The 26,716-nt window shown below is 35.2% G+C and overlaps 2 protein-coding genes across 2 annotated transcripts; one reads left to right on the plus strand and one right to left on the minus strand.

The window, feature by feature from the left end:
• The first annotated feature begins 4,502 nt into the window (after window positions 1–4,502).
• On the plus strand, window positions 4,503–7,068 carry LOC140780053 (GDP-L-galactose phosphorylase 1-like). The gene is made up of 6 exons (XM_073125363.1): window positions 4,503–5,014; window positions 5,119–5,207; window positions 5,299–5,601; window positions 5,703–5,888; window positions 5,969–6,229; window positions 6,568–7,068. Exons 1-6 carry the CDS (start codon window positions 4,909–4,911, stop codon window positions 6,892–6,894), a joined length of 1,272 nt encoding a protein of 423 aa, XP_072981464.1. The 5' UTR covers window positions 4,503–4,908; the 3' UTR covers window positions 6,895–7,068.
• Window positions 7,069–8,102: 1,034 nt separating this feature from the next.
• Window positions 8,103–26,394, minus strand: LOC140760329 (phosphatidylserine decarboxylase proenzyme 2-like). Its single transcript, XM_073097255.1, has 21 exons — window positions 26,134–26,394; window positions 25,965–26,044; window positions 24,747–24,771; window positions 23,322–23,381; window positions 22,731–22,799; window positions 20,324–20,416; window positions 20,173–20,223; window positions 16,637–16,720; window positions 16,458–16,549; window positions 16,126–16,281; window positions 15,900–15,984; window positions 14,599–14,710; window positions 13,808–13,908; window positions 12,550–12,597; window positions 11,713–11,859; window positions 10,786–10,881; window positions 10,231–10,305; window positions 10,042–10,134; window positions 9,211–9,297; window positions 9,054–9,104; window positions 8,103–8,491 (listed from the first exon to the last, which is right to left on the minus strand). Exons 1-21 carry the CDS (start codon window positions 26,305–26,307, stop codon window positions 8,342–8,344), a joined length of 1,929 nt encoding a protein of 642 aa, XP_072953356.1. The 5' UTR covers window positions 26,308–26,394; the 3' UTR covers window positions 8,103–8,341.
• Between the last annotated feature and the right edge of the window lie 322 nt (window positions 26,395–26,716).

Below are 26,716 nucleotides of genomic sequence, written 5' to 3' on the forward strand. Positions count from 1 at the left end.
AACTAATAAGTTAATTATTTTCATTGCATCTTTAATTTGGGAAGTTCTTTCCTTTATAATATATAGGGAAAACCTATACATGAGATGAAATAAGATGATTCTGACTTACTAAAATTAGATAAACACAACTTTATCTACTTTCTTTTGTTTCCCATAAAATTTGGTCCAAAGCTTATGCTAATTAATGAATTGATGCAAACAAAGACAAAAAAAATGTATTTCAACTAGCTAGTTTTATTATGTTTCCAAGTTGGTCCTCCGTAGCCTCAACCGTGTCTTCAAAATTTTCTTATTCACATATAAATGTACATGTATCTAAAGTTGTAATTTTTTTTCTAGAACTAGTACTTCCTCTCTCATTATCCTCTCTCTCTCTCTCTAGTTAGCTTGAGCCACCATGGTTGTCAATCACTTCGGGATTTCTTAGTTGGTGTTCCCATTCTCTCTTGTAGTATGTGTTCCCCCTATCTTTTTTAGTAATTATCTTATTTTTCTCATTTTTCTAGGATCACCACCTCCTTTGTCTAGCCGCCTCTCTATTCTGGTAGCCCACATTGTCACTCCATTATCTCTTATCGCTTAGATACTGCCTTCCGCTGCTTCGCCTATACATTTTCCTACCCATATTTCACCCAGCATCACTCTGCTAGCTTGCGTTGCTCGCCTCCCCCTCGACTATAGCCATTGTAGTCCCTTTTTGGTTGTGTTGCTAGATTTTTATGGAGTGTCATTTAGCTGTCTTTGTTATGAGTTTTGTTTGGTTTCTTTGTTTTCCCCTACTATAGGGTTAATATATCATAAATTCTCTTTCCCTTCTATTAGGATAATTGATCTCAAATCTTCTATGTTAAGGGATTCTCAAGGCACTACTTTGAGTTACTAGTTTAATAAAACTTACGGGCTGATTCATGACTCTTTGCTCTCGTGAATTTATATAGGCTATACCTATTCTTATATTCTTTATGCCAAGATGCTTATACTTTATTTTATCTATAGAATTGCCCAATGTAAGCCAAATTATGGGCTTGTGTCAAATAACCATCACTCTATCCTCTCCTCCTTCCTCTCACTCTCTTTGTATCAGGCTATTTAGCCACTCTATTAAAGTTAATGAATTAATTCTTCCACTGATTCTTGGATCTTGAATCCTGACCATCAAGAAATCCTAGTATTCTTCCACTAGAATACAGGACCATTCTTAACTGCGTCTTCAAAATTTTCTTATTGACATATAAATGTATATGTGCCCAAAATTGTAGTTTTTTTTTTTCTGGAACCAGCCCTAGCTTTGCTCGTGTTCGTTTGCCCTCTTCCTCCCTCACCGTTAGCATTTTCCCTCTTCTTTCATAATTTAGTGGTTGGGGAAGGGGAGGGATTTCCTCTATCATGGGCTTTCCTATCCACTCTCCTCCATTCCTCTCTTTTATCTTTCTTTGTCATTATCCTCTTTCTTCTTCTCTTTAGTTAGCTTGAGCCACCATGGTCGTCAATGACTTCAAGATTTCTTAGTTGGTATTCCCATTTTCTCTTATAGTATATGTTCTCCCTCTTTTGTAGTAATTCTATTATTTTTCTCATTTCTCTAGAATCACCACCTCCTTTTTCGTCTAGCCATCTCTCTATTCTGGTAGCCCACCTTGTCGCTCCACTATCTCTTATCACTTAGATACTGCCTTCCGCTGCTTCGCATATGCATTGTCACTACCCACATTTCACCCAGCATCGCTCTACTAATTTGCGTTGCTCGCCTCCCGCACTATAGTCATTGTAGTCCATTCTTGGTTGTGTCGTTAGATTTTTGTGGAGTGTTATTTAGCTGTCTTTGTTATGAGTTTTGTTTAGTTTCTTTGTTTTGCCCTACTATAGGGTTAGTATATTATAGGTTCTCTTTCCCTTCTATTGAGATAGTTGATCTCGAATCTTCTATGTTAAGGGATTTTCAAGGCACTATTTTGGATTGCTAATTTGACAAAACTTGCAGGCTGACTCATAACTCTCCGCTCTTGTGAATTTATATATGCCATACCTATTCTTATATTCCTTGTGCCAAGATGCTTATACTTTGTTTTATCTATAGAATTACTCAATGTAAGCCAAATTAAGAGCTTGTGTCAAATAGCCATCGCTCTACCCCCTTCTCCTTCCTCTCACTCTCTTTGTATCGAGCAATTTAGCTGCTTCATTAAAGTTAATGAATTAATTCTTCCACTGATTCTTGAATCCCGACCATCAAGAAATCCTAGTATTCTTCCACTAGACTAAAAGACTATTCTTAAATTTTGTTTAGATTCCGAGGTTAAAATTATACTCTAAAATCTTAAACCTACATAGATAACCAGTTATTATATTCATATTATAATACTCCCACATAATTTAGGCTCAATACATTTTGATAAGTACGCCTAAAAAATGGACTTAACTCAAACTGATAGATATTTATCATATTTTTAAGAGATGTATCAAAGTATAATTCAAAATAATTTTTAAATTTTGTATTCTAATAAAATTTAAATGACTGACAAAAGGAAAAATATTGAACAAAATATTGGGAGAGAGGCAAAGTGAGCACCATACCTTCTTTTAAAAAGATAAAAAAGATGTTCAAATCGGATCGTTCCCACTCTCTCAAGTTTCAACCGTTCATATAAAACACCAAAACTTTCAGCATTCCAATAACATTGAGATTCTCCTCCCATCTCTTTCACATATTAATCGAGTTAGAAAACTCTTTTGTCCCGTTTCACAGTTCATAATTCTGATAGATTCTTGAGATCAATTCCCATTTTCCACTACTTATTTTATATGTTTAAAGAAGCTCAGATCCACTAGCTAAATAAATAAAACAAAATAAAAAGAATCCTGGAGCACTGCAGCTATGCACAATTAGGATCCACACATTGCTCTCTGATATTTTTTTAATCAGACAAAGCGTCACACTATTCTGTACGAGACTAATATATTCTGCATCTCCATGAGATTGTCTGTTACTTATGACCTACTGCAACATATAACAAGAAACAAAGGCTCCAGTTTGAAGAATGAGATCTACTTCTATGGAAATGCCATCAAGGTGAAAGATTGGGAGCTTTTCCAACCCTAGATAGAAGAGCAAATTACAGTTTATCTTCCCAACTTACCTCATGTATTGCAACTATGTAATTTATCTATGAGAAAATAACAGTGTTTTTTTTGATATTTTATGCCACGGAGAAATTGCAAAGTCTCTTTAAATCAAACTATATTTCTACAAGGTAATTTAAATATTTGATAATATAATACTCTGTCTTTTAATAAAATTATAGTTTACGCTCTATATTTTTACTTTTTTATAAATCGAGCATTTAAATTTAGCGAATATAAATATAAAACACCTTATTGTTAGATCTTTAAGTTAACTTAACTAAACTTCTCGATTAAGTTAACTATACTAAAAAAATTATCAAAATATTCTCAACTAAGTCATAATAAGAGTGTTTTAATTATTTTAAAAATAAAATATTTCTACTCGGTGTTTAGTTCAAATCTAACCTAGGGTTTTCTTAACATATATTTACTAATTCTATTCGTAAATAGTACAAATATAAAATATAAACTATAATTTTATTAAAATATAGGGTATTATATGCAAATTTTTCTAAATGGTTTTATATGCTAACAATATAATAATTGGTCTCAACCACCACCACAGAAGAAATTTGAAGTATAATGTGTAAATTAAAATTGGGTCAAATCAGAGGTAGTACCTTGTTAGTGGCAACAACAAAATCGCCAACTGTGTGCCTGAGTGAGCAAAGTGTGCAAGCAAATTATATTGCAAGAAATGTGGAATCCAAATAAAATTAGCGATAACGAAAGAATAAGATATAAATCTATCTTTGATCCACATCCTAAGCTTTGGGATAGCATAAATAATGTGGATGTGGAAATAATTATATTTCTATTTTCTAGTGGTGTTAGGATAATGATTATAGTACACTTTGTGACGATGCCCCTTGGTATTATTCTACTACTAGGCCTAACATAACATATGATAAGATAAATAAATTAATAGATCAACCACATGTGCTCAAAATTTCTCACTATCTTATCCTCTGGGAGTTGGGAACCGTACCATTGGATACCTCATGCCTCCCCTATTAAAAAGGGACAGATGGCCCAGTCGTAATGTGCAAACAAAAGATGCAACCCATCAATCGCATTTAATGTGCCAATAGTTCACATGCTTATGTCTCTCATATTATTATTATATTATTATTATTATTATTATTATTATTATTATTATTATTTAAAGTTTTCTTGCACTCTTTTCATAATTGGAAGCTTCCCAAATTTTACTCCCTTTTTTATTTATTTAATGTATTTTTGAAGGGTAAAAAGAAAAAAAAAGGAAAGTAGTAGGTGGTCGTACTGTGATTCGTGGAAAGTTTGGGACCCACCGAGGGATCTGTCTCACCAAACTCGAGCTCCAGCTTCGACTATAAATCCTCACCTTGCTCTTCTTCCCCTCGCCATAGAAGAGAGAGAGAGAGCGAAGAAGGAGGAGGATTTGGTTTGGTTTTAGAGTCCTTTCAGTCCCGCAGCAGAGAAGAAGGGTTCCTCTAACTCCCCTAGGATCGAGTTGAGCGTCAACCACGGCTAGACTTTTGAACCCCCACTCACAAGTGGCTTCCCTTCCCCCTCTCCTCCGTCTCCTCGACAAGGAGCGCTGCCCTGCCCCACACGGTGGCCGCGGCGCCCTCCCCTCCGCCGGTGGAAGCCCGTCGGACCTCCTGTTCCTCGCCGGCGGCGGTCTCTTCCTCCTCCTTCCTCTCTCTTCTTCTTGATCTCACCTCTTCCTTCTACAACTCCTACTCCTAATCCCCTTCCAACTACCTAGTTAGAGATAGAGAGAGATAGATAGATAGAAAGATGCTTACCATTAAGAGGGTCCCCACTGTTGTTTCCAACTACCAAGAGGACGCCGGAGAGCCCCTCGGATGCGGCCGGAACTGCCTCGGGAAGTGCTGCTTGCCCGGTAAGTCGGATCGCCTTTTTCCCCCAAAAAAGTTGTGATCTTTTCGCCGTTTGTTTTGATTTTTTTTTCTTTGTGTTTTCCGTTCCTTTTGGGATCTCCTGCAGTGTCGAAGCTTCCCCTTTATGCCTATGTGGCCGATGCCGAGAAGGAGCCTTCGTCTGACTTTCTCCTCAACTCCCTTTTACTTGGGCAGGTAAATCCATGAAAATATAAACTAAAAGTTGCAATTTTTGCACCTAATCATATAATATAGTGATGTAATTGACGCGGGTTTTCTTGGATAGTGGGAGGAGAGGATGGGCAGGGGCCTGTTCAGGTACGACGTGACCGCGTGCGAGACGAAGGTGATCCCCGGAGATTCTGGATTTGTTGCTCAGCTCAACGAAGGCCGCCACCTCAAGAAGCGCCCGACCGAGTTCCGAGTCGATCGAGTCCTCCAGCCATTTGATCCTGCCAAGTTTAACTTCACCAAGATTGGCCAGGAGGAGGTGCTCTTCCGCTTCGAGGCCGGGAGAGGCGACAAGGCCTACTTCTCTGAGAGTTCTTCTCTTGATAGAAACATAAGTCCCAATGTCGTGGCGATCAATGTAAGAGGCGCTTCTATGTGTTCAGATTTGGTTTTCATTTGCATCTGCTTGTATTTTTTTTTTCCTGCAATAGATTTGTTCATGTTTGTAAATCGTTGCAGGTGAGCCCCATTGAGTATGGTCATGTACTTCTGATTCCCCGTGTGCTCGACTGTTTGCCGCAGAGGATTGACGCTCAAAGCTTCTTGTTGGCTCTCAACTTCGCAGCCGAAACCGCCAACCCTTACTTCAGGCTTGGCTACAACAGTTTGGGTGCCTTTGCCACCATCAATCACCTGCACTTCCAGGTCATTGCTCCTTCCTTATGCTCCCATAGTTGGTTCTACACGAACAATAAGATTCTGATCAATAAATGGCATGATGACAGGCTTATTACTTGTCGGTGCCGTTTCCGGTCGAGAAGGCGCAGACCCAGAACATACCCTTAGTTGAGGATGCAGCGAAGAGTTCTGTGAGGGTCTCAAAGTTGATCAACTATCCTGTGAGAGGACTGGTTTTTGAGGGAGGCAACTCCTTGAAAGATTTAGGTGATGTGGTGGCCAATGCTTGCATCTGTCTTCAAGACAATAATATCCCATTCAATGTGCTTATTTCTGACTCAGGCAGGAGGATCTTCCTCTTCCCCCAGGTAAATGGCATGCAATCAAATTCCTACTTATGTATGTTTCTTTACCTTGATACCTACTAACCAGCAATACCTCATTTTTTAAGTTCTCAGGGAATGTTAACCAACAAAAAACTATGTAGGAATAAGAAAACCATATAGTATTTGAGCAGAGATGTATGACTGCTAACACTTACATAATGTTCATTTCAAGGATGAGGGTGTTTAATTGGCTTTATGCTTTTGCCTACAAATTCTATATTAAGTGTATATCAATTACTCAGCATGATGAAGGCCTGAGCCTAGTTATGTATACAAACCACTGCTGATTCTTGTATTATATCCTCTCTTGAATTGTGCAGTGCTATGCTGAGAAGCAAGCTCTTCATGAAGTAAGCCAGGAGCTTTTGGATACCCAGGTGAATCCTGCTGTCTGGGAGATCGGTGGCCACATGGTCCTGAAACGAAAGAAGGATTACGAAGAAGCCTCCGAGGACTATGCTTGGCGACTGTTGGCCGAGGTCTCCCTTTCTGAGGAAAGGTTTGAAGAAGTGAATGCGTACATCTTTGAGGCTACTGGCCTGGTGGAAACTGAAGTAGATAAGAAGAAAGATGCAAAAGAAAGTGGAGCTTCTTACGAGTCCACTATGGCCCCTCATTTCCCAGAAGGCTGTCTGGTTCTTCAGTGAAGATATTATATTTGCTTAAACTATTGCTATTATGAATAAGGCCATAAGGCAGCTTATGGTACTGTTGTGTCTCCGCTGCCTGAGGTTATTAGTGCTTGCTCTTCGCTGTTGGCTTCTTTCTATCTATCCTTATATTGTATGCAGATTATATATATGTAATGGATGTTTGTCAAATTCTGCTGTCTTTGTTACACCTCCTGTCTGCTGATGAATGAACCAGAGCTTAAAGGCCATTAAATTTATCAACACTCTAAAAGAGAGGAAGTACCAATGAGTTTTTCACCAGGTCTACGGACCTGAAACGTGTTTTTGACCAAACAAAACTCCGTCCTAATTATTTAATATTAAAAGGAGTCCATTTCATTGTAGTTCTTAGTCTGTATTAAAAGAAGTCCATTTCATTATAGTTGTTAGTCTAGGAAAAAAAAAGAAAGAAACTTCATTATAACAAGTTTAGCGTCTTACTTTGAAACACGACCAAAAAATAAGAGAAAAAAATGAGGCAGACTTAATTGAATTAGTCAGCGTTAATTTAAAAAATTTTAAATAAACTGCTAATAAGCTCAATATTTTACATATATAAACTAATGATAAGATTAATATTTTATTTTGATAAGTTACAGATAAAAATGCTGAATTTGTTGGCATTTCTATCTAAAGATAAAACATTAACCTATTCCAAAGCATTAATGCAATGATCGAATAATACAACTGTTTAAAATCTAATTATTATCATTTTAAATATATTAAAAAATTTACTCAATTCTCTTTAATTTTATCTTTAATAAAAAAAATTTAAATAAAGTTACATTTTAGTCTACCACAATCCACATCGAATGTCAATACTCCATTGGCACCGCCATCCTTGTTACACTAAATCGGTTTACATCTAAACATCACATTAACTTTAAGTAAGTTTGTTTTTAAGTCCAAGAAATGAGAATGGTTAAATGAATTTAGGACTTACACCACAGTGAAATGCCAAAACATTTTAAGTCTAGATTTAATCATCAGAAAGTGGTGACTTCCATAATATTCAAATATAATAACTTTCCATTTAGTGGGCCAATCCTCTCCAAATACAAAGAACTCAAATGGGTACGGTGATGGGACATTATACCTGCTATTTTCATAGTAATCTAAACAGCTCCCGCACATGCACAGACAGAAACAAATATAAGCTAAGTGTAAGACGATCATCCCATTAATTGACTAATTTAATCTTCTACTTGTTGTATTCTAGATACATTAAATATATGGGCATGAATTCGAAGTTTCGAACCAAACACCAGCGTAAGCATACAGCCATGCTTCTTCACCAAACGGGCACATACAAGCTTTTATGTGCGTACATGCATTTGGAGATATATTATGACCTCCCAATTAACATGAATTTACACACTAGAGTTCAAAACTCACCCGCGGGCATCCTCTTTTGTCCTTGGAGTTAGGTTTCCAGCGTGCATTTTTCAAACCTCAAAGCTTCTTCTGTGGCTTGTTTCCTTTTGGAGACGCCCAATGTCATGCCGACGGATACTAAGGTTTCAAGTGCTCTTTCACTGTTAACGAGAAGATCGTCATCTATCTGTATTGCACCCTACAAGAAAAGAAGGACGAGTATAAGCTTTACTCAAGTAAGTTAGTGTTAATATTTTTTTTAAAAAAATGGAAACTTAATAGTGTCCTAATTAACTCTATGCCGCTGGAGTTCAGAACCTTGGACACTCATACAACGTGAGTCCCTTTTTAACTATCTGACCAATATCAATGATAAATATTGTTCCATGAAATGCGGAGAAAACCCATAGGAGATCAAACAAGGCGATTATAGCACTCCATTCTGAATAATGGGTAATGGCTTTAAAACACAATGGTTGTAACATTGGCCCCAAACGAAATAAACAACTCTTGGTTACAGCTATGAGGTTAAGCAAACGTTCAAAAGGTCCCCCAGGGCATGGACCAATATCTATACAGGTCCAACTAAGAACAAAATAATAATTGATCAAGGCTACCTCGCTATAGGAATGTTTCACTTCTGCTGTATTATCATCTTAGTTTGCATAACTATTCATAGGGAAGTCAATTTTCTGTATACGTAGCCGAATGCTAACAAAATTATGAAGAAATAAACTAGAAGCATAAATAAGGAAACAGACCTTCTCAAAGACACATATTACAGTGCTTCCTCCAAAAGAGAAATACCCAAACTGGAGAACAAGTTGGAAAAAGAAATGTTAGGAATAGAGAAGACATAATCACAGCGTAGTTAAGCGAGTAGCAGGTTAACTAGAAAAAAGGAAAGAATACAAGAACCTCATCTCCCTTATGGACATAGTCACCCTCCTTTTTCAAAAACGTGATGCTCCCCACCATTGTTGCCCCAATTGCAACAAATGCTACCTGCACCAGAATAAATTACGCATATCAGACTAACTGTGGTAGCTCTGGAACATTTGATGTAATGCAATAAGAATAAGTATTATATAGAAAATAGAGATATGAGTTGGGAAGCTTATTACTTCAAGGAAAAGTTGGCAAGTTTTCTATGTAGAAAATCTGTTTATCTTTAATGATTTTCACTTCTATGTAGTACACTTTAATTTTTTTTCTAAAGTATAAAAGGGTATCCTGAAACCTGAAGATAATACCTCTAATTAGAGTAGCAGTGTTTGAGCATGTCCAAAATCTTTTGTCCATACTAAAATTTGCATGTTCTTCAAGAAGTATCTACCAAATGAGCTAAAATACTTCTCTAAGCACTTGAGAAACAATATAATCATGGCAACAAGCCACGTTTATGAGGATTGCTAGAGCCCAGCGGTTAATGCAGATAGACTTGAATCAAACAAAAAGACACAATTGATCTGATTAATGCTGAGTTCAGTTTTCAAGAAAAATCATCGATCTTGTTTTGCTTCTTTGTGGTATTGGTTATATATACAAATAAGAATTAGAGAGTAACAACCTCTTCTTTGAGGGGTTTAAATACTCGAGAATGTTTATCAGTGGCCCAAGAACAGTAAAATGGTTTAGTATATTAAGTATACATTCGTAGTAGTTTTCTTGATGAACAGAAAATCATTTAAATTGAATTTGATAATATAGGCAAATGTGAAATTATAGAAGGAAGAATAAAAGGCAAACCTTTCCAAACTCTTCAGTTGAAATGACAGAGACAACTCGTTTATTCTCCGTGAAGACATTACAATACTTACTGTTCACAGCAATTGGATTCACCTAAGAAAACAGAAACATTAATTCATGATAATGGAACCACAAAGAGATAAAAAGAAATTACAGGATTTGGGGAAGTTAAAAGTACATGTGACACACCGTGTATAAGTATCCTGGGATATCAACAAAACTTTCAACAATTCCAGACACTGGAACATGGAAACGATGGTAATCCTGCATCAAAAGATAGAAGACATGCTAGTTAACAATGTTCTCCAAAAGGTTGAGCTATTAATCAAATGTTAATCATAATACGAATTTTAAAACTCCCTCGCAAGTGTGGCTTCGAGACTCTTCATTGTCCTAACTACATGGAATTAAGGTAAGGATCTAGCAAATCAATGATAGAAGCTTGTAGAGATCCAAGAGGAGATCCCTGTCCTCCCATTCAAAATTGATTAATGATATTATCAAAAACTCAAAAACTTAAGCTATTAAAATGGTGATTTAAAGAGAGCATCCCTCTGCATGAGGCCCACCATGCAGGGTCTGGGGAGGGACGATGTAAATAGTATTACCCTCATTTTTCAAGAGGTTTTTTCCACGGAGCTATAAAAATGCCATTTCTGATTCATATTCCAATTTAACATCTAAGGAAACAAAACTAATATTTTAATCAATCATTCCTTGTGTGAAAGAAATAAAGACTGATACCTGCGGTGCAAGTCGAAAAATCACCAAAGAACCATTGCTCAAATCGCTGGAGCATGTATCCAACCCCAGGAGACCTTGTATAGAAAATTTACGACCCTATGAAGGAAAGAAAGAATACAACAATCATGAAATCTTTTACCTTTTTATGTCATTACTCATTATAACAAATTGAACAGTAACAGTAAACCATGTTGATAGAAATCGACAAAAATTTGTTCAGGTTTGACAAAGGGATGGATCCTAAAAGATTTGTATATTTGTGAAAGCTTAGAAAAAACAAAAGAGTGCTTGGATTTTATTAACTCACGAACTACTTTAAAAGCTTAAGCTGTTAAAAAATAGTAATTTTTCATATTTTTATATTTAACAACCTCCTCGCCTTGGGGCAAAGATATTTTGATGGGCCAAATAAGTAGATTTGATTTAAATTGATAGATGTTTTTATATTTAATGACATATGAGTCTAAGAGGTTTCGAATTTAAAATCTCTGTTATAATACCATGTTAACTCACTAAATAATCTAAAAACTTAAAATGTTAGAGATCAACGGTTTTCCATATTTTATATTTAATAGATCTATGATGCGTGGTTTATTAGATGCACCATTCAGTTGGAACAATAATGCCAGTTCTCATGGAATATCCTTGAAACGCAGGACATAGGGAAAGATCAAATAGAAATAACAAATAACACTCTTTCCTGTCTTCTACCTTGCCTTTTCCTTCTCTGATAACTTGTAAACATTGCAAAGATGAAACATGACGAAATCATGAATAACGTTAGGATGAACTTTGACACATAATACTAGTAATATTCTCAGGGACAGGTGACTTATGTTGTTTTTCCATACCCTCAATTCCTCAGGAAGTTCTTAGCAACATATAGCAGAAAGACATTTTATCTCCAGCAATAGATAGAGATTTTACCTTTATCCAAAACCTTGAGCTATCACTGACAGAATTAAATGCCATCAGACGGCTATCAGCAGCACAGATAGCAATATCATCTCGGTCATTCCAAGCAATTGGTCGTGCATCTGGCCTCAATTCTCTTATAAAGAATTCATTGAATGTCTGCAAATAAAATATTACTTTGTACATTGTCATTTTAGGAGATTCTTAAGCAGAGAAATGGATACTTGAAGAAAATGCAATAGAAAATGCTTGATGATAAGAACAAGTTGACTACTTCCAAAGAACTATGCTGAATGTGCATATCCACTATGCTTCACATTGTATGTCATCGAAGAAGCAGCATTGGTAACATAATGTTACTTAGATCGATACTTACATATTTAGAAGAAAGTCAAAATTACCAGGAATACATATGATCCCACACTTTTCTAATTAGCAGAAAAAGCTTTCGTACCACTTGAGACAGCTGCTTAATAAGTAAATCTGTTGATCTTCATATGTATCATGCGGAACATGATGTAAATGTTTAAAGTTTAAAACTCTAGACAAGCCCAACTAAGCATGCCATGTTCTCAGTCCCCATATGACAACATATTGTGCTATTGAAACTTTGAATTTCTTGGAGGATTTTTATGCTTATGTTGATTAACTGAGAGCATTAATGTGGTTTTCTCTGCCAACTCTCTTTAATTGTGCATCAAGAATGTATTCTGTAAGCCAAACTAATTATAGAAATATATCAAGTCCTATGGAATCCACCCCACTTTACCATCACTCAAGCAAGAAAAAAAAATAGATTTAATTAAAGAATTTGCCAAATTGCCAACTACTCTAATTTATTTCATATACCTTGAAATATTCAATAGGATACTTAACCTCATCCATGTTAATTTGATCCTGCATGCATATAAAAAAAATGTTATTTGAATTCAATAATCACTACATCGCATATCAAAAGAAGCATATCATCTATCCTAGATTTGGATGAGAAATTGATAGTTTTGAAAGTTTAAGGTAAAGAAACACCTAAATTTCTCACAAATAGTTTCCAAAGATTTGCATAGGAGGTTTAATCTTTAAACCTCAAATTAGATGCTTCTTAAGACATAAGTTTTTGTACATACCAAAAGGCAAATTATAAACACAAAATAGTAGGGGTATAATTATTCCTGAATAGTATATAAAGGAACTTCCACCTATTTGTGCAGCTAACATAACAATATTAATTTGCTGGCAACAATCCCATCTGTAAGACTTTATGGACCATCGATGTTCTGCAAAGTATTAGTCATTGTTGAGTACATAAATTTATCCACATTCAAAACTTGAGAATTCTACAGCCATACCTTTCCTCTACTAACATTCTAGACAAAAAATAAAAGTCATCATTTACTATTATTTCACCACACTTTGACTGTTTCAACCATATTAAGATGCCTCTTTTGTGTCACTTCAGACTTCCCCTTCATATCTAAACATGTATTAAACTTTTTCTCCAAAGTCCACGAAAAATTTGTCAAAACCATCATATTTACAAACAATCTAGTCATAGCCCTCCAATTTATTGTTCTCATTTAAGTATTAATGCTGGGTCATTAGAAAATGCAAATAGCCTTCTCAAAAATTGTGCAACCTCTTATAACACTAGAATTCCCCTTGATGTTATCATAACATTAGTGTCCCTCAATGACTGCTCCAAAGAAACAACCGTTTAAGTAAAAGGTATAAGGTTTGCATACATCTCTCTTCCAAAATAGCAACTTTCGTACTACTCCCAATATTCAAACCAACAGGACTGAGGTTGGTAAGATACAAGATATATGAGATATAGCTAAATATGTGAGGAGGCTTAGATAAGTTAACTACTGGTTCTAAATTTTCAGGTATAGAACTTTTAATGATGAGTCAGTAGAATGATCAAATTTTCATGCATGAATTTGGACTTAATAGCATGTTTACCTATTCTTCATGAATGCTATTTGTGTTGAACTAAACATGATGGCTTGACCTATAGCTACTTAGTACTCTTCTTTAACTTCAATTTTTATTTTGGATGTCATCATTAAGTAGCTGAGAAAAAAAAACTAAGCAAGAATCAATCACATGCCTTAAAAAACTCGATGAATTTTGGTATATCTTTAGCAGATTCAGGTGAATTCATCTGCCTCCCTTGCTTTTCAGAGATGTTCTGTAAGAGCTCTTTGACCCCTATACACATAAACCATCACAGACATCTCATTACCAAGAGATAGATAAAGCTGCATATAGTAAAATATATTAGTTAAGACCAAGAGATAGATAATGCTTAATGGACTATATATATTACTAATTTTGTAACTTTTTCTTTTTGTTAAATAACTTTGTAAATTAAATTGATTATTTGCCACATAAAATCTTCCAACGAACTTAGAAAATGAAACAACTCAAGCTAATTGCATGTGGCATAATTTTTTGAAAAGCCTTTTAATTCCTCTTATAGGAAATGGTCAGGGCACATAGCCATCTTGATAAATGTACCACAAATTAGGAGAAATCTATATCATCCAGAAGGTTGTTAAACTTATAATTATAACGCAAAGAAAGGAGTCAAACTGATGATGGAGGACACAAAAGTTAGTTTTCATTGTCCGTAACATAGCCTGTAGGCCCTGTACAACAGTACAAGATAATGTTCCCCTTAAATGGTAGAAAGTACAAAAAATTATAACATCATATAAAGACTAGAGTTCCTTAAGATGTAGACTCCCATCTTGTAGGAGCTTGTCAAGGACACATGATGTCAAAAACATGTAACATGAAAACCTAAGCCTCCATTTCTTTTCTTGGGCATGTTTCACTTACATGATGGCAACATTATGTAACAAGAGAAAACTATTTTTTCTAATGTATATCACAAACCTGTATTGATAAGTGCAAGGCCAACTTTTGATTGATATATAGCTCTCATTGACAACACAATCTTTCCATCTATAATTTCTTCAACTAGTCTCTTTGTTCTTCGATCAATAACCTAGTGAAAGGAAACAAAATTAATAGATTCAAGATAAAATATGGTTAATGATCAAATATATTTAAGATAAAATGAAATACGGTTGAAACTCCAGGTTTCAAATACCACTGCCGAAAACTTTGAAAGAATGACATAACTTATGTATAACACTACTATAACATAGTTGACAACTCTTGACTACTTCGTGGTCACAAAGTTGAAGTTCAAACCCAGAGCTGCAATTCCCATATTACATGAAAGTTTAGAATCCAGATAAACAAATTGTTAGAGGGCTGTGGTCCTTGTACATCATTCTCTTGTGAAGTCATTACTTCCCTTGGCGAGATGGTTTTTGAGGCACCTGATGCTAATAAACAAGATTGCTCACAACAGAAAGTGAGCACCCTTCAATAAAGGGAGCATAATCCCATGAAAAAAATATACTCAAGTGGTGCCATCTCAAAGCTACTATATAGCAATTATTTAGGCAATTAAATGTCCAAATGATTCATGATGATCCTGGACCTGAATAATGTTACTTTTACTTAGAAAATTTACATTGTTAAGATAAATCATCCTAATTTCTGCTAGTATCATAGCTATCATGCAGAGTCGCAGACCCTATTCTTAGATTTGTATGCGTCGAACAAGAAACAAACTTTGGGTTAGCTTCATTAAATATCAAAGAACAAACTTGATAACTCCTGCTAAAGAATGCAGATCATATGTAGAAGTTTCTACAACAAAGACAAGGAAGATGAAAAGACAAAAGATATGCATCAGACTTTTAACTTACATAAGTCATTTTTCTTTGGGGAGATTGAATCTTTGAATGAAAAAGGAAGTGTTTTTAAGAACACTTCTTTTCTTTCATTTCGAAATTAACTGGACATTTGGATTATTGGAGTTACCATGTCATTAGTCTAGGATTTACCTTAGGTCAAAAAGTATGATAACCTTGTATTGTCTTAACTGAGCCGGCTTCTTACAAGAAATTGAAATAAAAAATCTGGTTTAGGACATTTAGGATTGACAGCCTACAACAAAAACTGTAATAAAATTGGAAAGAAGGGGTTTAGGTATCATGTGGTATAATAAATTAGAACAGAACAAAATATGTAAACGTTAAACCTAGCCAGTTACCCTTGCTAAGTCCAATTACATCAAGTATTATTGTAGTAAATCTGATCTAGGCAGTATCAAGACATACCAAAATATGTGAGGCACTTGATCCAGAGCGTAAGCCAACATCATAAGATGAGAAATTGACCCATTCACTAAGTTTAAACATCCATCTGGAACAGAAATTATTGGATTGAAGACAGATTATCCAGACAATTCACTTGAATACGGAACTCATAATCTTAGCAATAGAAAATTTGGAAATAGAAGATGAAATGAAGTTCTATTTCCAAGATCCAACATAAATATCTCACCCATATGAAGCCTGCTTATCTGTTAGAAATCCCCCAGTCATAACCTGATTTCCAGTCCCCTCATCAAAGCATAATGTTATATGGATCATATCATTCATCTTGTCGTACTTCCCAAGAATCTCACCACAGACAGGGCATGTACTGATAAGTGGTTCTCTGCAATTACATATAAATTAGAGATATTAATCTGAAAGCAGGGAAAAGGGAATAATACACCAATATCAGTATGCATTTTCAATTTATCTCCACCAGTACTGTAGCTTCATAATTGAATGAGTCACACAAGAGTAGAAACTGAAAATGTCAAAGTATGAGCCAGAGAAAACCATTACTTTTCTTGTTGATCAGCTATAAGGATTGCTAATTCATCCATATCAACAAGACCATCACCATTCTTATCTGCTTGCTTAAAAAGTTCTTCTCTCTATCAATGACAACAAAAAAAATGTCTTATTGAAATTTAGAGAACAGCGAGAGAATGTGACATGCAGAAAAATAGAAAATTTTCCACCTTGTCAACTGCGAGTTGATTACCAAAGGCATTCATCAACTCCAAAAATTCAGAACGGGATAACTTGCCATCTTCGTTGTAGTCCTGTATCAAGAACAAGACGCTAGAGAAATGCTAAGACAGAAGGATAAATGCACCAGTAGATCCATATACTTGAAAGGAACTTGCATATCTCAATGTGAAGTAATAACATATAACAGCAAGTATCCTATAGCTTTTGCTTCAGTTAAACAAAAAAGGTCCGCCACAAATTACAAAAATTGGAAAAGAATAGAACAGCCGTGAAATATTGGTTTCACAATTTATTTATGTAATGTACTTTAGAATGCTTTCATGTACTTTACCTCTGATTTTCAACTCAATATATATATATATATATATATATATATATATATATATATATATAAGAACTGAGATTTTATTTGCACAGTTCAATATTATATCAACTATTTCATAGAAATTTGCTGGCTTAGATGTGTTGAGTTGGCTACTATTGATTGAGGTGAAATGTTTATATATAATTGTTCTTCTAGATTTAAAACCATAACATTATTCATAACATCTCACAAGTATGTCATACAAAACTTAGGACAAATTACAGTTTATTTCTCCTAGTTTGATGATTTTAACATACTCCTATGTACTTCAAACTTAAGGACTAGATTTTCCATCCAAAGCAAACATAGGTTCATTGGCGCCAATATTTTTCACCATAAGTAAGTTGCAAAATGACCAAACTACCTGTAATATCCTTATAGCAAACTATATTTTTGTTAGGATAATTAAGTCTTTTTATATCCTAATTAATGGTTGACAAATAGTAGCAACCTGATTTATATCGCAGGGGAGTTAAGTGCTTACGTTTTAAAGTACATGGGGAAAGTTAAAATTGGCCAAACCAAGGGTAAATTACTAAATTATAGCTTCCCCTTCACTTTACTATGCCCTTTATAAATACCTTCTTCTATCGATATGAACTGAAACTCTGCATATTTTCAATTCTTAGATTCATACCCCATATACTAATGAATTTAGGTTAGCCCATCAAAAAGGCTGAAATCCATGTGGAAATTGTAACAATTGAAAAAAAAAAAACGTGCAACCCTCTCCCCTCTCCCCTCTCCCTCTCCGGCACGTGATGAGGCGGCCGCAAAGATCTCGCCGAATCCAAAACTAAATTAGATTTGGATTTTGACCCTATAAAGTAAACCCTAACTCTCTCTCTCTCTTCTCTTTACTTAGCCTCCTTTCCTCTTCTTCTTCTCCTTCGTTTTCTTCTTCCTTACCGTCGAAATCACGACATTCGGCCTGTCGGAGTATCGCCGGAGTAAATAGGGACCATCATGCTCCTCCTTGGTAAGCCCTCTCTCATTTCTCTACCTTAATTTCAATTTAATGAAGTAAATTAGAAATACCTAATTTTGGTGTTGCGGCCTCATCGATGAACCTCATCGGCCAACGGCTTAAGGTCGCTACCGCTCCATCACTGAAAGCTTCGTGCTTTAAGCCCGGTGTCGATGATACCTTCTGGGAGGCCCTTGTGGCTTAGGTTGTGGTAGGCCATGGGTGGGAAGTCTTCCACCTTTGGTCGCCGTGATCGACCTTCCCTCCTCTAGTACAGGTCATCAAGGTCGCTAGGAAGGCTCGACAAGGTCGGTAGGTCGCCGGCAACAATGGTTGTCGGCGATGCTCTCTCTCTCCCTTCCTTTTCCTCCTCTCTTCTTTCTCCCTCACCGATCTCGTTGGGGAACCCAAGCCCAACCATTTTCTTCTCTTGGGTTCGGGTCTAGGTTGCAGACCCGACTGGACCCTCCCCTCTAGCTTTAAGTCATGGGCTGCATGCTGATTGCAGCCCAATTCCTTGTTGGCTTTGGGTTAGGTCTTGACCCAACCCAACTAGCATGAAGTGGAAGGGTGTGCTGTGGGCTAGCTGCAGCCTAGTTCAATCCAATAGATTTTATTCAACCCATTATAGTCATTTATTTGGTTTTAAAAATTCAGAAACTTAATTAGAGATAAAAATTAAATTATGATTATTTTTGTATTGTTTAAATGTGGTAATTTTTAACACGTGGACTAGAGATAGAGATTATAATTATCTAACCTAGACTCAGGTGAGTGGGCTCACTCACACATTTATTTATATTTTACTTCGTACTTTTGTCAGACTGTGTAACTTTGCTGTGTGCAAATTTATTTATTTTATTCTTATATGTAATTTTTTTTTAATATTTTCTATGTGCATTTAATCATTATACTCAGTGCATTGCCATACCTTGTGCAAATTACAAATTTTAGTGAAAAAAAAATAAAACTAATATTGTATGACTAAGAGAACAATCCCAATATAGGTAACATGCGGCTTTCCGTGGTGACTCGAGTCTATCAAGAAGTTCAAATAAAAGTTCTATATCAATCACTACAGTGACTTTCTTAGGTTACTCTAGCGGGGTTAGGGAACAGTCCTAGGATGAATAAGAAATTTTCTAAGGTGACCCTAACCTCTCTCAACGGTTAGTGGAAGAGACTGGGTGTGCTGATCACATAGTGACACCATTTGATGACCATAACCGGATCAGCTATGAAGAAAACTCTTGAACGTCATCTCGAGGTGACTTCTAGTTAATATGGATCCACAGGGTATAGATTCATTGAGACAAATGACATTATAAATATTGGAAAGATGATAATATATTAAAACTAAGCAAGGCTACAAGTTATGACTCTCTATTATTATCATTGTCAATTTTTTAAGAGCATGCATATTGGAAATTGTTATTTATATTGAACTTGGATTTTATTTAACACTATAAAATTTTAGAATTTATTTAGTTTTCGAGTGAATTCCACTCATTGAACTATAGTTGTTGGCTCATGGATTTCTTTTTCTCTCTTTTTTTAATTATCTCAGGTAATAGTTAGCGTGGCAACTAAGCGTAATGCATCGGGACCCTACCTCCACTTAGTACCTACTTATTTACCTTTCCGTTCTTTTGGATTTTATGTTTTAGATTAATTATTAATTTTATTTCGTTTAGAGATAAATAATGACATTATTTTATATTCATTGTAATTAGTTTAAATTTAATAAGGCAGATCTTTTTTATTTATTTATTCTTGCCATTGTACACTTATGAAATATTTTTAAGGCTTTATGTATCTCAAGCGTATTGAAGCACATAACCGGTTATAATTCTGATTTCGTGTTGTAGCAGAAATGGATTGCACTGGGCTAAAACTGTAAACTCAGTTACATAATATAAAGAGTTCATGTAACAAATGACATTTATTAGGTGGATTCAATAGGGAATAGTATCATTATCTCCAGTAAATATCTATGCAGTTAAAAGGCTAAAATGTTGTGCCAACAAATTTCTTCTGTGCATATCTGTTTTGGGGACATTTATTTAATCTGAAACAGAATATTAAACTATCAAATAATGGAACCACTACCAGATATGAAGATTGAAAATGATAAAATGACAAGAAAAAGAACAAAAAAGAACAGATTAGGCACTTATGGAAGTGAAGCGTACCACTATGCTCAAAATACGACGTGCAAAGCTTTTTTCCGTCTCAATTGGGTCCTGCATCAAGCTAGAATCGTGAGTGTTATGACCACCAGAAGTTCTGATAGTGTGCATTACAGCATTAGTCCAAAGATGGAGTAACACTAAAAGTATGTACCTCAACATAACATGAAATAGATATACTGCCCACAATTGTGCTAGACACTGATGGATCTAACAAACTAAGTTCCTCACGGTTGTCCTCTGATTCCTGCAGTTCAAATTCCATCAAATTATGATGTCCTACTGTATTAGCTGAATCATTTATCAGTGAATGTACAAAAGATCATAAAATGATCAGATCAGATCAGATAGGTATAAAAGAAGTGTATAAAACGAAGGAGGAGGACAAAGGGGACAAAGAGATTTAGTAAGATTTTTCCTTATTTTATTTAGTGTTGTCATATTTCAACGCAACAATTATTGTTGTCTTTATCAAGTAACAACATACATGGAAAAAAAAAAGATTGAGGAAATTGGAACATATTTGTGAACAACGGCAATCCATAAGTTCTCTTAACAAGTTCCATTGTTGAAGCAGCAATTTGTATTCAAAAATAAAGGAAAAGCAAGGTCGGGTTTGCTATATTAATGGGGCAACGATAGTCTTATCCATGTGGTTTTACAAGCTTACTTAAATTTTGGATAAAGACTTACAACTGCCGACATTTCCTTGACTATTCCGCTGGACATCAATTATTGTCCAAAGAAGCAACACCCATAAGAGGGACATATCCATTTTCACTCACAATTTATTAATTTTACTTTGTTTCATTAACTCATTTACTCATTATGACATCATAGAGATCCTAACATATATTTACTTCTAGGTGTTGAGCTTCATTCAACTTTACGAGAATGACAAACTACTGTTAGGCAATATACTTCCAAGGGAGATTTGAGAGAAAATAAAGGTTGCCCAACCTTCTTTAGAGAAAACACCATCTCATTCCACCAAGAATGGCAAATCTCTTGAGGTATAGACAGAAAAATTAGTGGCTGATATATCATGTTTTTTCCGTTAGGTTATGTACACCTGTTTGATTTATTGACTTTTTCTTCGCATACCCAAATATCACTTCTTAAGGTGATATTAGGAAGATAATGAAAAGTCAAATAAATATGGAAAAAGTACTGACAGATGAAACGAGGGGTATTACTGAAAGACAATTAGATATGGAAAAGCTTCTGACAGATGTCTAAAGCAGCATTATAATGCTGTTTTAAGGAGCACGACTTACAAAAACCATGGTTAATAAAATCCTCTAACAAAGAGAGTGCAAATGTTGATGGTGCTTCAAGGGGCACAACTTACCATGTATGTTTTAACCTTGTTATCCTTTACAAATAGGGATTCTTTGAACATGGAACAACAATATTTATTGTCTAGCATTTTATTCAATGGATATACAAAGGGAATGCAAGGATAATTCAAATCACATGATGCACATATTTGTAAGGCTAGCATTAGAAGGGAAAAAACTACTACATTGCGGCAAATTGATAATTCCACTTTGGACATTAGCGCATTGGCACCTACTAGTTATTGATTTGAGAAAAGGTGTGCAGGAACATTACTTTTCTATTGTGGTAGCTAGATATCATGTGGAGGCAATTGTTATGATAACTACCTTTGATTGCAAATTTTAATACTTGTATTGAAAAAATATTTAATCTTCTACTCATTAATCTTTGTATTGTTTAAACAAGGATGTCATATTACAGCTCTCTTGAATATGTGATATAAAGAGTTAATGGAGTGAAAATTGGAAATGGATGGATGGTGGAATCAATTAAATACATACCAAGACAAGAAGTCAACCTGGATTTTGTCATTTTTCTACTAGAATATGAAGATTGCATTCAATGTAGTAAAAAAGTGGCTGTTTTTTTTAATAGAAAGAAATGCATAGGGAAAACATAAAAGGATCTTCACTTGCAAGTTATATAGAAATGGCAAAATATTTACTATGAGGCATTACTGTGAGTATGATGCATTACCAAAAATAAGCATATAAAACAATTACCACGTTTTAAGCAAAATAGATGGATTATATAGAAGGATTACTTGTGATAGTCGAAGATGTTGGAGACACTATAATTGGTAGAAAAGAAGGTGCTTGTTGGACATGGCAAGTTGTGAAAAATAGTTGCTTTGGTGGAGGCATGGTGCGACTGTGGAGTGGTAGCAAAATAGAGTGGGAAGGAGAGCGAGGGGAAGACGGGTTTGTTGTTGAGATTCTTTTTTTTTTTTTTTGAAGGTCTAATAGCCATGGTGATAAGAGCTAGCTCACGGTGAGAGAGAGAGAGAGGAGATGGACATGACATGAAAAGACAAAAGTTGCCATAAATTTGCATGATGAAACTTAAGGTTTTTTCCTCCCTCATAACTTGGCTATGGCTAAAGAAACACTTGAACTGGAAATTATATATATATATAGGTCAAAAGACAAGTAAAAGAAGAATCAAAAGAATCTAGATAGTAAAGAAAGAAACTGCACTATAGAACAATATCGAAATCTTACTCGACTAAGTATTTCGAAAAGATTGATGTCACAATATCCAACCAGACTGTTTCTAGAAAATCTGTTTGTCTGCAAAATGAACATGATGTTAACTATTGAGAATTAACTATCAAGCTATAGTGAGTGCAAAATATTATACAGCAAGGCATCACATGTAAGTTCTCCAAGCAAATTCATGCAATTCAGGAAGAGTTCTGTTTTTAAACCTCAGCCAAATTATATTTTCAAGATATAGATCAAAGACAACCTAAAATCTAACTGTCTAAGTATTTCATACAAAGATAAATTGCACAATCTGATAAGGAGAATTAGCTTAGAGGTCCCCACAAATGTCGGATATAGGAAGAGAAATGTGTTCACAGCCTTATCCCTGTCGTTGTGTGGGCCATCTTCTACATGAACCAAAATGTGGCCACATAATGCATGGTAGCAAGCTTAACCATCACACTAAGTTACACCCTCCAATAAGGAAAATGAAGAAGGGATAATAAATGCATGACAGAAATGGTAAATAAGCAGAAAACTGGCAGATATTAACAAAATTTGCTTGATAAAATGGATAACATTAAGTATTCCTACATCATCATATACCTCAAAAACAGAAATTCGCGCAATATGAGGTCCATCTATTTCCAGTACAACCTTTTTTGCCTACAAAATATGGCGACAGAAAGCAGAATTATTTACAGAAATGGAATCAGGTATAGATAAAAATATTCATAATGGCAAATTGATGTCTGAAGATTAAACTTACTAAGAACATCCACCAAATGAGACTGATCAATTAACAAGCATTAAAGCTACTAACATTTGGCATGTGTAATACAAATGGGCTATAAAGGATAAACATAAAGAATGGCATTGCCAATTGACTTCAGATAAAAGAAAAGGACTAGCAGAATTCAGCTTCCATATTTTGATTCCACTGACAGAACAAGAGAGCACCTCCATTCCCTTGGTTTAAATAGATGAAGCAATCATCAAATATTTTACAAGACGATGATAATGTCTGAAGTCTGAACTCAAGTAAATTATAAGATAACGCAGTGCTTTGCAGTTGCCTTCATCTACCTTCTGTTTTAAATCAAACACATATGGCTTTCATCCAAGATTAAATTTCTGGCAACTCGTAGAGGTTCTAGCTGATGGTTTTGTCAACTACCCAAATGACCTATGGTAATGATGCTCCACAAGTCAACTACAAATTAAATGATAAGCACTAGCAGCTTACAGCTTGACAAGACTGTCAAAAGAGCAAACTATAGAAGAGATTCTGGTAACATTGACAGATGGTCTTTCCAGAGTTTCTCTCGTCATTAACTCCTTGCTTTTACTTGCACAATTTGCTACATAAGGAGGTCATTTTATTTAAAGGAATGGCTACCTGCCCCAAGAGGACTGAAGGGGTCATTTGGACCTCATCGTCAATTCATGCTTCTTAATGTTCAGACTTTCAGCCAAAAATTCTTTTTGGTAGAACATCACATTAGGGGAAAAGGTAAAAAAAGAACATATCATAGAGGAAAAAGTGAGAAAAACCAAGATGTTTTAGACTTTTAGTACAAAGAATGATTGTGGGGAAAAAATAATACTTGCAACAAGAAACAAATCATTTAAGTGAACTATGACCAGCTATAATAAGCCTCTGAAACCATTTCCTTACCACCTTTCTTTTCTTAAAATATGAACCTTCCATTCTTCTTATCACGTCCAACTTTGCAGCCACCAAAAGAAATATTCATCATTTTTAGTGGTACTTTTTATCTCCTACATTTGAGTAAAAAAGGATGATGCACAATACTAAAATTAACATATTGATGAATGAGGATGCCACTTCAGTATATGGGAACTTCTATGTGGCCAGTGAAAAGGTATATATGTGAATATATCATCATTTGGGATTTTCATCATGCATCAACCTCACTTCAAAAATAGAATTTTACAATGAAATAAATTTATCGTCTAATAAGTAAATCAGGAAAACGGAAGTAAGAAGTAGTGCATCAGTTTACTCACTGATTTCCACACAGGCTTTTCAGTACTGCAGCATTTATTTAGACACAAAACAAACAAAAAGTTTTTATTAGTATTACTCTTAAAAAATAAAAGGAACATCACAGATGACCGCAAAACATAGTTGTAAAAAAATGTCAACTAAAGCCTTAATACAAACAAAATTGCATAAAGTAAGAAACAGACATGAAAAGGAGAAAATTAATTTTAAATCTGGCCACTAGTACATAGAGATGGATAAAGGATACAGAAGATATGGCCAATTGGCCATACAAAGTAACAGAAAAGCTCTTGCAAAAATATTCAAGCAACTATAAGCATGCGATTAATGCAAAGATAAGATTAAGCAAGATTCTACATCTTTTTCACAAATGGAAAATCTTCCTAACTCTTACAAGGGAACATAACAATGCACTTTACTTCTGAGGAGAATGTACACTCCAGACATAAGATTTTGGAAATATTTTTAGCCTCTTGTGACTAGACAAAAATTTATTTTACCCTCGTATAGTTTTATTTGTGCCAATTCACCCCTCATAGTCTAGACTAAAATACAACCATTATTTTTTTTCATCATAATTGACCAACTCACAGGTCGAATTTGATGATATTCATAAGATATAAAGTCGTCGAGAATTAAATAAGTTTTTTAACACATTTAAAATAATACTAATCGAATTTTAGATAACAAAAATATGACAAATGTATTAAACAAATATGTTTTTTGTTGTCTAAAATCCAATTGGTATTATTTTAAATGTGTTGGAAAGCTTATTCAATCATCTACAATTTTGCTTCTAATAAGTGTCTTTAAATTTGACTTGTGATTTGGTCAAATATAATGAAAAAAATAATAGTTTTAGTTTGAATAAAACCCATAGAGGGTAAAATGAAACAAATGAAACTACAGAAAAGTAAAGTGAATTTAAGCCTAACATTAGAGGGTAAATATAATTTCACCAAGATTTTTGTGCTAAATATACCACCTCCACGATGGAAATCAAGAACCAAGCAGGAACCGGAATACTTATTACTATGACAAATGTCAACGGAAGCAAAAAAATGCAACGAAGAACGATTCTATATATAAAAATCAAGATGGAAGCGAATACAAGTACCCCCATCAAGAACTCCACATTCAAACTTCTTACTGGCCAAAATTCAAGCCAAAGTAACTTTCTCAAACAGAATTCGAGAAATCAAGAAAGGTTTCGAACGAACTTCTCAGATTTCTCAGTCCGATACGTCCGCTCTCCAAGCGACAAGCACGCGAGCCACCGGTCCTTAAACTTCATCTCCGCCTGCCATCGCAGAAGCAAACGGATCATCTCAGCCGTAAATCCTCCTCGATTCCTGGGCAAAAAACTCTAGAAATGACACAGGATCTGACCTCGATGATCTCGATGCGGGCGATACCGGCGAAGTCCTCGGCGGCGATGTTCTTGATCAGCGATGGATCGGAGCTGGATCGGTGGCGGAAACGCCTCCTGAAGCGAGAGAAACGAGAAGGAAGCGGGGCTGCGCCGCCTCCTCCATCGCAAGGTTTAGAGTTCCCATGCCCCATCTGAGAGAGAGAGAGAGAGAGAGAGAGAGAGAGAGAGAGAGAGAGAGAGAGAGAGAGAGAGAGAGAGGATATGGGATGGGGTTGGTGGAAAGGGTCGAGGTTGGAGATGACCGCGTTTTATTAATTTGTCTTCTGGGATTCGTGGTGCTATATTTATAGCAAAGGCCCAGGTGGAAATTTTTAAATTTGGTAAATTTACAATTTCTCCCATGAACTATAAACAAAATACCAAATCAGTACAATCGGAGACACAAAATATAATGGCGCAAAATTGTTATAGTTATCTCGTATATAAAAATTCAGATAATCAGGAATCAAAACGCAAATTTTCTAAATTCTTAAATCAGTCATAATGTAGGCGTGAAAATGTAATTTAGCTTTTAAATAATCTCCTAGTGGGCGAACACTA

The sequence above is a fragment of the Typha angustifolia genome, chromosome 1 (genome assembly GCF_048772165.1).
Source record: "Typha angustifolia cultivar Huaian chromosome 1, ASM4877216v1, whole genome shotgun sequence".
NCBI lineage: Eukaryota > Viridiplantae > Streptophyta > Magnoliopsida > Poales > Typhaceae > Typha > Typha angustifolia.